This window comes from Daktulosphaira vitifoliae, unplaced genomic scaffold, assembly GCF_025091365.1.
Source record: "Daktulosphaira vitifoliae isolate Bord-2020 unplaced genomic scaffold, ASM2509136v1 Scaffold_4, whole genome shotgun sequence".
NCBI classification, from domain to species: Eukaryota; Metazoa; Arthropoda; class Insecta; order Hemiptera; family Phylloxeridae; genus Daktulosphaira; species Daktulosphaira vitifoliae.
This window is the reverse complement of record NW_026099575.1, coordinates 23,064,085-23,077,723: the sequence shown is the minus strand read 5'-3', so window position 1 is coordinate 23,077,723 and position 13,639 is coordinate 23,064,085. Positions and strand designations below refer to the sequence as shown.

The 13,639-nt window shown below is 25.4% G+C and overlaps 1 protein-coding gene across 1 annotated transcript in view; it reads right to left on the bottom strand.

The window, feature by feature from the left end:
* Positions 1 to 666: 666 nt before the first annotated feature.
* LOC126903735 (uncharacterized) overlaps positions 667 to 13,639 on the bottom strand; it is a 23,228-nt gene continuing 10,255 nt past the window's right edge. Inside the window, exons 5-6 of the mRNA XM_050682184.1 lie at positions 7,696 to 7,890; positions 667 to 4,222 (exon numbers count right to left, since the gene is read on the bottom strand). Coding sequence (XP_050538141.1) covers positions 3,686 to 4,222; positions 7,696 to 7,890 — 732 coding nt within the window. The 3' untranslated portion in view covers positions 667 to 3,685. The remainder of the gene's footprint in view (positions 4,223 to 7,695; positions 7,891 to 13,639) is intronic.

Below are 13,639 nucleotides of genomic sequence, written 5' to 3'. Positions count from 1 at the left end.
CCCCTAAAATTAAAATTAATATAAAGGATCATTACTATTTTCTATTACCATTCATTTATTTAAGTGACATAAATGAGCCTCCTAATCTTTAGGCTTATAATAAATAAAATGACGAGAGAAAGGGTAAAATGAATTAATTAATTTATATACTCTGTGAATTATAATTTTTAAATAGTTGGAATTGTAATAGTTTTAGGTGTCTGCCGTTTCCTATCTCAACCATTTTTCTAGTGTAAACTTTACGCCGTACTGCCTATACAAAGTCATAGCCAAATAGATTCGTTCGTCGATAGCGTAGTACGGACTAAAATACTATTCTAACATTTCTTAATTTTTTTTTCTATTTTCATTTTTAGTTATGATCTCTTTTTTTCTCAATTATGATACAATTTGCATTATTTATTATGTCCAGCCAATTACAGCCGTACAATTAATAAAGGAACAATAATAATAGTTATATATTTTTTTACTAATTATATGAGTTGACTTTAATTATTTTTATTAAAACAAAAAAATATATAAACAGTTATTGAAGATAATATATTTAAATCATCCAATAATATTTACCATAAAAACATTACTTATATAAAATTTTGTAAATAAAATATTTTTATTTATTAAATGTAAACTTTATAATGCAAGAAATATTTAATTTTAAACTGAAAAGGGTTCTGTGACATTGAGCTTGCATGTTATTTTAATTTGAAATTTTTTTTAATTATATTTTGAATAATACTTTTGAAATGGCCAAATTGAGTAGATTATTTTAATTTATTCGTGAATATGCGACAACGAGTACACGTGTGAAATTATATATAATAATATATTTGACAAGTTTGAAAAATTAATAAAAATAATTTTTTTTCAAAACGATAATATTGTCAATGTACAATCTATTAGGGAATAGACTAAGAAAATAAGACGGCACAGCAAAATCTATACATGTACAAATAATTTTACACAATTAAAAACAATCCAGAATTTTTATTATGAAATACTCATGTTATACAAAACATATAAGATAATTATTCTACTTGCACCATATTTATTGATGAAATATTGTACTTCTAAATAAAACTTAAGTTTTCACATAAATAATCTAATTAAACAAAAATATTTCTAAAAAAAAGCTATACGACTACCCAAATGTATAATTTATCTGCAATAACTGTTTTATAAACATTTTTGAGCATAAGTTACGAAGAACAAAATAGATTCTTAACAAAAAATAATGGACGGTAATAAATATAAATAGACGGATTTTAAATGAGACAGTTACTGAAAGAAGTTTAATTAAAAACAGTTACAAATTATAACAATTAAATTTTAAAACATAACCAAGTGGCACATAAATTCAAGATCAACTATCGTATTTAACATAAATTCAGTTTTCAAAATCAAGTAATTGTATTATCTTTAATCTTTCATTTACTTATTTTGATTTAATGAAATTATTCAATATATCAGTCGATTAAAATTAAGAAAAAATACGATAAAGAATTGTTGTTTTAATCGAGTTAAATATTTTTGTTTTTTATTTTTAATAGGTATTACAATAACGCAAATATAAAAATTACATCAAATGAAATACATATACGCGATTTAAGTGGATATAATTCTGCCATTTTCTCCACTTTAAAATAATTTGTGAAAATTACACGCCAAATTGCACAGAAGTTAAATCCTCTAAATTTTTATTCAATGGCGGAATGTGTATAATTTATGATGGTTATAAAACAGATAATGTATTGCTTTTTTCGTGTAAATTTAACGAGAACTATTGATACACAACATTAAGTTCTGAAAACTTATGACGATAGCGAAATGCATCTGTTTACATATTTTAGGTACAAAAGAAAATTATATTACACCTTAAAAATATATTTGATTTGACTCGGATTGATTCGTTAATGTAATTTATCTATAAATTATAGTAAAAATTATGTAAGACTATCAAATTCTTAAATACAATAAAAAATTATGTTTATTTATAAAATAGTAGCAAAGTAAAAGTTATATACAAAAATGTGTTCATAGAAAATTGTAAAAATTAAAAAAAAAATATCCGAAAAAGTGAATGAAATGATTTTTTTACACAATTATTTTACTTTTTACAAATCCTATGACAATTTAATTAATTTGTAAAAAACTTAATCGATACAAATATTTCACAGATATTTGATTTTCTACAAAGCTTGAAAGATTCAGTTATCTAATTGTGAATCCAAAATAATTGGCTGTTTTGCTTAATTTATTTTCACTTAAAATAATAGTCGGAAAATATTCCAACTTAAATATTTCACTAAAAATTAATAGATAAATTGTTTTAGGGATCGCACCCATACTACCATTATTGACTATTTAATGTTATTATCATTAAAATAGGAACAATTTTTCGACACGTGCTATTTTAATTCTCTCACTTTTAACCGATAAAAATGATACGATCCGTAATTAAGTCAAGACATATATTTTTTGGGGCCTCTTAGGGAATATATAAATTGAGAAATTAAACTCAAAGTATAATAGTCATCAGTATAATTATAAATCAATGATTTATAGAAATTCAGTATATAACGTTATTCAAACGAATACTACAGCATTTAAATTATTTAAAATACTATTTTTTATTGAGTGACTGTAAATAAAAATAGTTATTGGAACACAGACAAATACAACAAATTTATTTCCATTTTATTTTACGCCAGCTTTTGTTATTTATTCATTTTAGTTACAATAAGTACCCTTTTAAATTACAATAATAAAGTTCAATTTATTAATAAAAGCGTTTGGGACGGTTCAATACTGATATCAGGTTGAATTTTAATATTTTTTTGCGACAAAAGAATAACATAATAGTCGAAATGCTAAAATAATCGTTTAATATTGCGTCACAACACTATTTATTTAGAAAAGTTTTAATTTATTAAAAAAAACGGCAATTTAATTTAAATATGGACAAAGAAAAGTGTGATTTATGTATAATTTTTTCTATTTTTATATGATAATTTTTAATTTATAACACAAATAAATAAAACTAAGGAAAATAATGTATTTTGTTGCAAAGCTTAAATTAACAATGAGAAATGTTTTTATATTTTTGCTATTATCGAACAGCGTAGTACGCAAAAACAAAACAGAAAAATATTTGAGTTTTAACAGTTTTTAAAACTTTTAAATTTATTTCATGTTATTAATAACATTAAATATGTCCACGGTACTAATGCTGATATACACAGGGAGAGGATTATGAAATTTAATTTTAACAAATAAATGGTATTTGTAAATGCTTATGAGTTTTTTAAATTTTTCGAGTTTTTTTCTGTCGAATACTATTGAACTGTATACGAGGGTAATGATGATTGATGTATTAATTGAAAATAAAGTGTTAATTTATGAAAGTGGGGAATAACACCGAAACGGTCGATACAAATATCAAGATCGAAGTAGGAGAGCTATTATCTTGTAGATTTTATGAAAGGTGTACTGTAGTTTTAAATAAATGTATTTTTTTTATGGAACGCCAAGAATTTTAATAATCAAATAATATTGATTTTTTTGCTATTCCGCCGCTAAAACAAAACAGTAACTACTTTGTTCACAACACAGTTTTACACCGATAAATAACACTAATCGCCGTTAGCTAATAATAGTAATAACTAATAACAAAATATCGCGTTTGACACTATTCGGCGGAATTTACCGCAGTTGCAATGCCGTTGACTTGATTAAATGAGCAAATATTTTGATCTTCGTTTTCTGCAAGAGCATCGACTCCGTTTCCCAACAACCGCTGTTCCGCCAAATGTTCTTCTTCGTCAGGAATAACAGTATCGGTGTGATCGCTTGGAGTTATAGGTTTGGCAGTGCCTTTGTGTTTTCCAATCGTACCGGTGCTGTATTCGGACTGATTGCCGTAAGCGTAAGCCCTTTCTGGGGCTCGAGAGTCGGCCGACGACGAACCGCCACTGGAATGCTGCTGAGGCTGAAGCGCACCTGCAGGCCTTGTTGTTGGGTCCACTTCAGTCTCACTACTAGGCGCTATGACCGCGGTGGACGTCGAGTCCAAACAAGATCCGTTACCGTTGGCCATCAGTGAAGCCTCTCGGAACTCGCGACGCAACATTTCCGCTTCCAAGTCGAATTCGTCGTCGTCGTACTCGTAGTCCATTGACTTTTGTTCACCAGCTTCGACCGCCGCAGTTGCTACCGTGCATACTCCCTACAACACAAAAATAATTAATTAAATATTAAACAGATTTATTGTCGTGTTAGTTATTTAAAGTTCCAGTAGATTATTTATTCGTCGTCATTAATTTTTTGTTGGTACAAAACTCCCCAATAAATGTTCGGTCTGCATTATGACCAGAGACATCATTTCAGATTTGATTAGGAATGCCAAAGTTGCCATTCTCTAAATTGTACCTCGTCTTTCGGTTGCGCCACAGTAATGATGATGACGTATGTCCGATTAAAATGTATGTACAATGAAATTTTTAATGAAAAGCTGGGCGGGTAACAAGAGTTGTGTTGTATAGCGTACGGTTTTTACTTAGCAGTTTTCGTCCGTCTCATTAATGCGATGTATAAAAAGTCGTCGTGTCCACGTGTTTTAACAACAACATCTCGTCGAGGACGTTTTCGCGCAAATCCCGTTGAGTAATAAATCAAAAGTCAAGATAAACAAACGAATATTGACAAATGTTGTTACGTTGGCACTTTTGACGATAACTGTAACGCGTCGTTTTAAGTATTGGTAATTTTGCCATGACCGTAATACACGTCGATCACCGAAATTCAACAATCAGCAAAACCGTAATAGCTTCTGAACCCCTGATATCAAAATAAATTTCTCGTCTAATGCCATTATTATCGGGCAATATCAATATAGAATATATTTACTTATGAACTCCTGGTACTGTTCACAATTTTTTTTTTTTTAAAACCGTTAACATTGTGCGCGTTTGTAGCCAGATTTCATACTACAGCGCTCGTAAAAATACTGTCAATTTAGTTGCCTATGCAGTGCTCCTTTTATCACTTCTTTGTGCGTTTCAACATTATTAAAAGTTTCGGCTATACAGTAAAATGAATGATTTCCACAATTTTTTTTATGAGAATTATTAAATATCTCAACAAATATCTGTTGAAATAATATGAGGTATACTCTACCAGAACATTTTTTTATAAATAAATTCGTCAATAATTTAAAAAATGATTATTTTCAGTATAATTTTTAGTTAATAATCGTTCATTTAGCTGTTTCTTTTATGTTTCCTCGTTCGCAGGTGTTTACGATTTTCAACATATGTTATAAGTTTAAAGTATGGAATTTGAAATAGATTCTAATTGAATGGCATTAACTAAAAATATGAGTGCATTTGAAAATAATTGAAGTTATAAATTTAACGTATTATTGGCTTAAAATGTTATACTATGTTTGTGTATTTTTTTTTATAATGTCGCGAGTTTTATTTTACATTATATTCTATTAAATATAACCCGTAATGAGGGCTTTATGCTTTAATGGGTTATACGGATGAGTTGCGCACTGGAAATCAGGATGTTCTATAATGTGAACCATCATGCAACGTTAATAGTGACAGTTCGTCTGTGACCATTATATTCTGCCACAGTGTATGTCAGTATGTTTCAATAAAAGTTTAAATGAACAGTAATTATATATATATATAGTACTGTAACCATTCACAAATGTGTTCAAATGTGTAAACATTTACATTCGAGGTTCATTTTTATTCTATTGGTAAGAGCCAAGTATAATTGTGTATTAAAGCAAACAAAAAATTATTCGGTATTAAGCCATCTATTGTAATAAAATTATTCGAGAGTATTATTTTAAAACTAATTATTCTCACTTAATCAACATTTTTTTGAGAGATTTTTGCAAGTTTTTGTTTTTATACAATATTGATGAATCACAATTACAGCACAAATGATTATAGACATAATATTGATAAAAAAAAACTTGTTGTCAAATTGAATTTTTTATTTATAGTCATGAGGTCGAGCGAGTTTTAACTGGTTTCGCTAAACGGTGTATTTGGAACCGACTTACCATCGAACCTCGTTAACTTTAATACGTTGGTTTCTCTATAAATACAACAAAATTATTTATAATTGATGATTATATGCCAGAGGGTCGTATTGGTATTCCATTAATATGGAAAATCATCAATTGATTGAAATAATTACTAGGTGGCTTCATGTAGTCAATTACTAGAGTATTTTATTAATTTACGAATGGAGGCACTAACCTCTGCACAAGAGATACCACTTTATGTAGTCGTAAACTTAGTGTTACAAAAGGTAGTTTAATAGAATAATAGTAATAATTGATCACATGCGGTTAATAACTTTAATTTTCAATAAAAGTACGTTAAAAAAAAAATTAAACTTATATAAACGTCTACAAATAGCAAATAAATGTATTAATTTATACAATTTAAGGATAATTTTAAATAGTAAAATTTAAATTAATTGGTACTCCTTTTGAAATTCATTGTGTACGAGTGAATAAACTCATAAAAATAAAAAATGCTGTTAATGACTAATATATATATATATATATATTGTTTCCATATAATAATAATAATATATATGGAAAATGATTTTATTGCTATAATTTGATATAGTTCAAATGTTCATAGGAGTTGTAGTTTCGGTTTGACTACAGATTTTTGGCGTTACTTTAAAACACATAGAATTCAATGGCATTTGATTGGGCCCAAGAAGAAATCAGATAAAATACTTTTTATTTTTTTAAATTAAAAAATACTTAAAACTCGGTAAAAAGTCTAATTGATATTCTTTGCATTTTGATAACATCACAATTTTAAAAAATAATTTGTTAGTACTTAAGTAGATAAACAGTTAAATATTAATTCTATATTTCTTAGTATTAAGCACCCAAAGAACTCATTTTAACTCACGGGATTTGCATTTATGAATATTAGTTAGAAAATAATTAGAAAAAACGTCATTTTTTAAATAAATCATAGTAAAGTTTAAAAAATTATAATAGACTTTTTTTTTTAAATAGAAATATTTAAATAGAAAAAAATATTTTTTTTAGAAATGCGCGAAGTCACTTAAAGATCGTTTTAATCACTTAATGATAACAATACTACATCCAATTATGAAATATAAATTAATATTTATAGGCCTATTGTTTATAGCTTATCTATCAATATTGAAAAATATCAAATGTTCCCTACGAACGTTGATAAATGGGTAACTCTAACCAAAATTTATCAAATTGCAGTATAGCAACATAATTTATTTTTTATGAATAGTATAATGTACAATATATTGTGTATAATAGGTATAAAACGCACAATATATAATAAAACTGAGATCAATTTGATAATGCGATGTAACCCCAGATAGTAATTAAAAAAAATATAAACATTACTCAAAAATGTACAGTGTACATTGTACACGTTAAAAATCATTTTAAGAGTAATTTTAAAATTATTTCTCTGTGATTATGACAAAAATTCTAGACCATTTATTTTTCTTAATAATACTAAAATATATTTTCTTTATTCTTCAAAGGGGATCTTGGTAGGGTGAATAATGAAAGTAACTTTTTTAATTAGAATAGCCCTTCATAGAAATGTTAGAAATAAAATAAAAAGATGGTTGTACGATAAGTTGGTTAATTTTTATAATTACCGGTACTCTCTCTTCTGTCTCAACTATGAGGTGATTATTTTTCATAGTTAATGTAATTATACTGCCGTTTAAATTGGTTTTGTTGGTGTCGCCGAAACGATTATTGGGTGGACTGTTGTAAAGTGGCTGTGGTGCGGCATAACAGCAAGTTTCGTCTGGCATCAGCACTGAGTATTGAGATTCACTCGTTTTAAGCTGTCAAAACAAAGTAATGAAAATTAAACAAATAATTCAATGTACGATGAGTATTGCAGTTGACGTAATATAAGAGAACGGAAATTAAGTAATGTCCCATTAAAAAAAAAAATCATTTTTGTGCCAACAGTAATGTTATATAATTTTAATATTTGATTTTAACTAATTTGAATATGTTTTAAATTAACCATAATTTATTTTTAATTTGATAAAAGTTTCAAATTTTCATTGAAAAATAAATAGAATTATTAAATATGATAAGTTAATTTGAGTGTAAAACTTTTATGTTGAATTAATAAGTTTTCTTAGGAAATGAGTAGATAGAATTTTTAAAAGTTTCATTTTCGTACATAAAAAAAAATAGTTCTCACTTAATTATAAATACAGTTGATCATCAATTATACAAATATATATATATTTTATAAAGAAATAAGATTAATTTTTCAAGAAATATAGTTTAACAAAAAAAAAAAAACTTTTTTAATAGCATAAGTTTAAACAAAAGGTATAAGTTTTTTCATTTATTAACATCAAAATCGATAGTGTATGAAAATGAGATATAAATCTTGTTTACGTAATTATTATTATTTTTTTTTCAAATTATAGTGACTTAAATTATAATATAATAATTATAATACAATGAAAATGTTTAATGTAGTGAAATCTAAATTATTTGGAATTAATATTAAATACATATTTTATTGTATTTTTATGATTTTTATAAAAAGTGAAAACTTAAAAAGTTAATTTTCATGTATCCTCAATGAAGTATTAAATTACTTGAATGTTTCAATGTGTACTGAATACTCTTTCCGGTGGTTGTTTTTATTAAACACGTGGATTCGATGTTAATTACAGTAATGAACTCTATGAGGTACAAAAACTGTTAATGGAAATTCAATTTAAAAAAACACGCCTTACAAAAAAAATTGTTTAATTAAAACAAATTTTAATGATTTTAAAAAGTTTATTTTTATAATAATTATAAAATTAAGCTTTGAAATCAATGGTTAGATTAAAAACAATAAAATATATAGTAATAATATAGTGTTTTACAAACATGCAAATGATGAACAATTTTTTTTTTTGCAACTGAAATTATATTCACATTATGGAAGTTCTTTGTAGTATGTCTTTAAATAAATATTACTCTATAATTTATAAGCTAGAAAATTGCTATTTTTTATTATTTATCATAATTGAGATTAACAAGGATAAAGATTTATTTGACATGCGATTGAAATAATATTTTTCTTTTTGAAGTAGTAAATAAACTTTGTTTTATGTCACTATTCTATACAACGAAATATTTCATTAGAAATTTTATAAAAGATTATTATTATAGTATAGTATAATAATTTATTATAGTTAAAAAGTTTAGAAATATTATTTTTATATGAGAGTTTATAAGTATATTTATTTTTATAAAGTAATAACATTTGATTACGAGAATCAGATTACAACTTCTGTTTTAACAGAAGCTTATTTAAAAATTCATAATTTGGGACGCACGAATACCATTATTTTCCAATTAATAAGTTACCATAGAAATTTTTTTACTTATTTTGAGCTGATATATTAAAAAAATTCAACAAAAATCATATACAGAGTGTTCAGTAAATAAGAAAACGAATTTCTATTGTACTCATTGTTTGTAACAATTTAACTGTTTCCTAACTTACTGAACACCCTGTATGCTGACATTTGTATATCAACATGGTCATTGAGAGGGCACGTTCACAACATCTTATTTTTTCTTTTCTTTATATTTATAATAATCATTAAGCTTACAAAGAAAATCAAAATTAGTGTGCGATAAATAGTTATTATAACCATCGAAACAGTGAAAATGTTTACAATATTAGGTATAAAGCCTTATTATTAATGCAATTTAAACAATTATACTTAAATTTTCGAAAATAAAGTGCTACGTATATTTTATGTTATTTTATTTTATTTATTTTTATATTATTATTAATATAATAATTAATTAAATACAATATTAATTAAAAATTATATTTTAGGTAAATATAAGGGCTAAACCTTTCTAGTGTTATAAATGACAGTCCGTTCGACGCACCTTTCGCTATCGATGGTTCCTAACATCCGTTGTGATAACATATGTTATCATTTGTTCTAAACGGTCGTCCGTTCGATATTTCATACGTTACGAACGTGTTCATTACAACGTTCGCCATGTAAACTTATACAGAGTGTTCAGTAAATAAGGAAACGAATTTCTATTGTACTCATTGTTTGTAACAATTTAACTGTTTCCTAACTTACTGAACACCCTGTATAGTGTTTGGTAAGTAAAGAAACCGGTTTCTATTGTTCTCATTTTTCTTTTTACCCTTTTTTTTACTTACTGAACACTCTGTATAAAATAAATACTAAACGTTTGTGAACGAACGATTCAAAAATAGATCCCTAGACTCTAGGGCCTTAAGGAAGAGCATATTATTTCAATGTAGGGTGATCGGTTAACTATGTCTCATGTAATATCTTTAAAAATACAAGGTTTATAAGGGATTTTTTTTTTTAATCATTATGAATCTTAGATGAAGTGTTTCAACAGAAAATTTAAATTTTTACTGCCATCCCTTATGCTTATAACTTGTATCAACTTCATATTTTCAAATGTCAACCTTAATTTTTTTTACACCATTACATTTAGTTTAATAAAAAAATGTTTTGTAAAAAAAATATTTTATTTATTATTATTACGGCTCTCTAAATTTTAGGGTTTGTTAAGAAAAAATGATAACAGACTCGAACGTTATAGGTCGTCAATCAATAAGCGCTGTAAGTTTTAGAAATAAACATACCAAGCTTACCTTAGTTATTCTGACTACGTGAGTTAACACAGTAAATCGGTAGCTTTGATCGCTTTAAAATAATAACGTGACTATGTTGGAAAAGCTACTGAATTTTTTCATCAAATATCATAAATTTTAAAATAGCATATCTTGTTTAAAATTCATAATTTTTTATTTTTTGCTTAACATTTTTTTTTATGACGAACAAAAATATGGGGTTTCCATTTGAATATCTGAAGTTGATACAAGTTGTAAATATAAGGGATGATGATAGAAATTTAATTTTCTTGTGAAACAGTACATTAAAGATCCATGATTAAAAAAAAAAACAATTTCACGACACTTGTATTTTTAAAGATTTTACGCGAGATATATTTGCCGATCACTCTCTATACTAAAATTATTTTTTTAATATTTTTCTTTAGATAAATACAATAATTACAGTTAAAACAAATAGATTTTAATTTCATATATTTTATTACTGTAACAATAAGGACTTATAAAACTCTAAGGATAGAAAACATAAAATACTTTTATAACGTTTAAAATTTACCTACCAACTAATTCGAAGAATAATGTATGTTTTTAAAATGTTATAACCAAACTTTATTTATTTTAAAACATTCGTAAAGTGAAGAGAATGCGTATCATTGCCCTATTAAATAAACTACCACATTCCAATACACTTTCTGTCTTGAATAAAAAAAAAGAGTAAGACATCAGTTGACCAAAAATTAAAAAAAAAAAAAATTGTTCACAAGCATAGTGAGTATAATTTTTGAAACACTAAATTATTCAATTTTTCCGAGTGAGCAAATAAAAACTGAGATTTTTTATTTTTATAGTTAATAAAAACTAAAATGTCATAATTCTCAATATTGACTATAGTAATATCAAGATAACTATAATTATCATTGTGAGTATACCCATAATTTATGAAAAATATTTCATAACAATATATTAATTGCAATCTTTATTCGAAACAAATTTAATTAATTTAACTTTAAATTGATTTAATTAAAATAAAATTTATTTTAAGCAAATTGAAATCAGTCATGGAGGACGAATCTATAACGTGATTGGATCAGGATCCAAACTAAGTCTCGGGCTTTTCAGTTTGTTATTCAGTACTATGAGCGTAAAAAAATAATGTTATTTGGTAAAAATGATTTAAGATGATTAAATTATCATTAGAATCCATTTATTTACTGTTGTAATAGTAGTATTAACGTGACAAAAATTATTTTATCATCTTATTATTCATATTGCTGTGTATATAAAAGAAAAAATTTTAAATTTTGATCACAATTAAATAATATGTCAATAAAAATATCTAGAAACGCTAATGACGTTGATCCCATTTTTAAATTTAAAGAAGTATAAAAATACGGTTTAATGTTGTCTTAAAAACACTTGCAAATAGGTAAATTACTCTCAAGGTAATTTTTTTTATGAACTTACTAATGTGAAAAGAAACATTTTAAAGAAAAAAATATATATATTTTATTAAAAATGAATTATTCAAAGGTAAACAAAATACTAAATAGAAATCATAATATAGAGAGTAATATTTAAATAAGTATTTTGGGTAAAACTGAATCTATATAAAGCAGAATTCGTTTGAGCTGTTATTTTATGGTTGGCGATTGTTCTGAATTCTTAGTAAATTAAAACATATACATATATGTGGTATTATTTTTTTTCTTTTGGATTGTGTTAGTAAAGAAACCCTCGGAACACTGACCTCGATATAAAAAGTAACTCATAAAAATAAAGGATTAGGCTTAAGATCTCAAGAGTCTTTACTTATCTGAAATTTCTTCAAACGACTACTAATAAACTGATATCATTATATATTTTTGAGGAACAACATTACATGATATCTCTAGCTAACTGACAACGCTAATAAACTTTGATCAAATCATCACTACGATGATTTGTTTTTAATTACTATTGACATACTAGATTATGTTATGGTCATATGTTTTATTATTTATCACTTTTAAGAAATAAAAATACTTTATTTTTTTTCAAAAAATGTTTGTATTGATAACAATTAGTGTGCAGCTTGTAGTCAACCGTACTGGTATATTCGTATAACATCTGTGTTCTATATTCAATTAATTTATTAAAATGCTTGTAACTTGAATAGTTACTTGTTTTAGAATTGTTTTTAACAAAAGCAATTGATTTTGATTGCAAGATCAACATGTTTTACAAAAAAAAGTTTAAAAATAGTTATTGCAGCATTTTGAAAAAAAAAAATTAAAAACTATATATATATATATATATTTTAATAGTGATAAATAATGAAAAATATACTTTTAACGTAGTCTAAAAAGGGAAAAATTGTTTAAAAAAAAGTGTCTAACGAAATGGTAATTGAATCGATAAGCGTCTCTATCACAATGACAGATCTGAAACACTTTGTATACATAAATCAATATATGATTGTCTTGTCTTGTATATAGGCTGGGTAAAATTTAATAGATTGAATTGCATAGAATTTTATTCATATCATCTTAATCCTACCTCTTATTATGTTTCTTATTAATACATAATAAATGTGATTGGTTTATCATGAAACACTCGATTACTTTCGAAATAAATATAATATTAAAAGAAAAGTATATTTTTTTTAGTTACATATATTTAAATTTATTAATTAATATAATTAATTTTTAAGGTCATTCTTTTTTTTTTTAATTTTGGAAGGCCTAAGCCTCTCCGAGTCCCTTCAATTAGTGCCAATGGTACTAGGTACTTAATAATGGTGCTATAATTAGCAAAAAAGATTAAAAATTATTTGCATGTGGCCTAATTCTAATTAACGAACTGAGATTCGATGATTTTAATTTTTTTCTACGTGAAACCCCAAAAATATTCTTTATTCCCCAAGTGCAGGTATTTAAAGAGTCTTTTAAAAACAT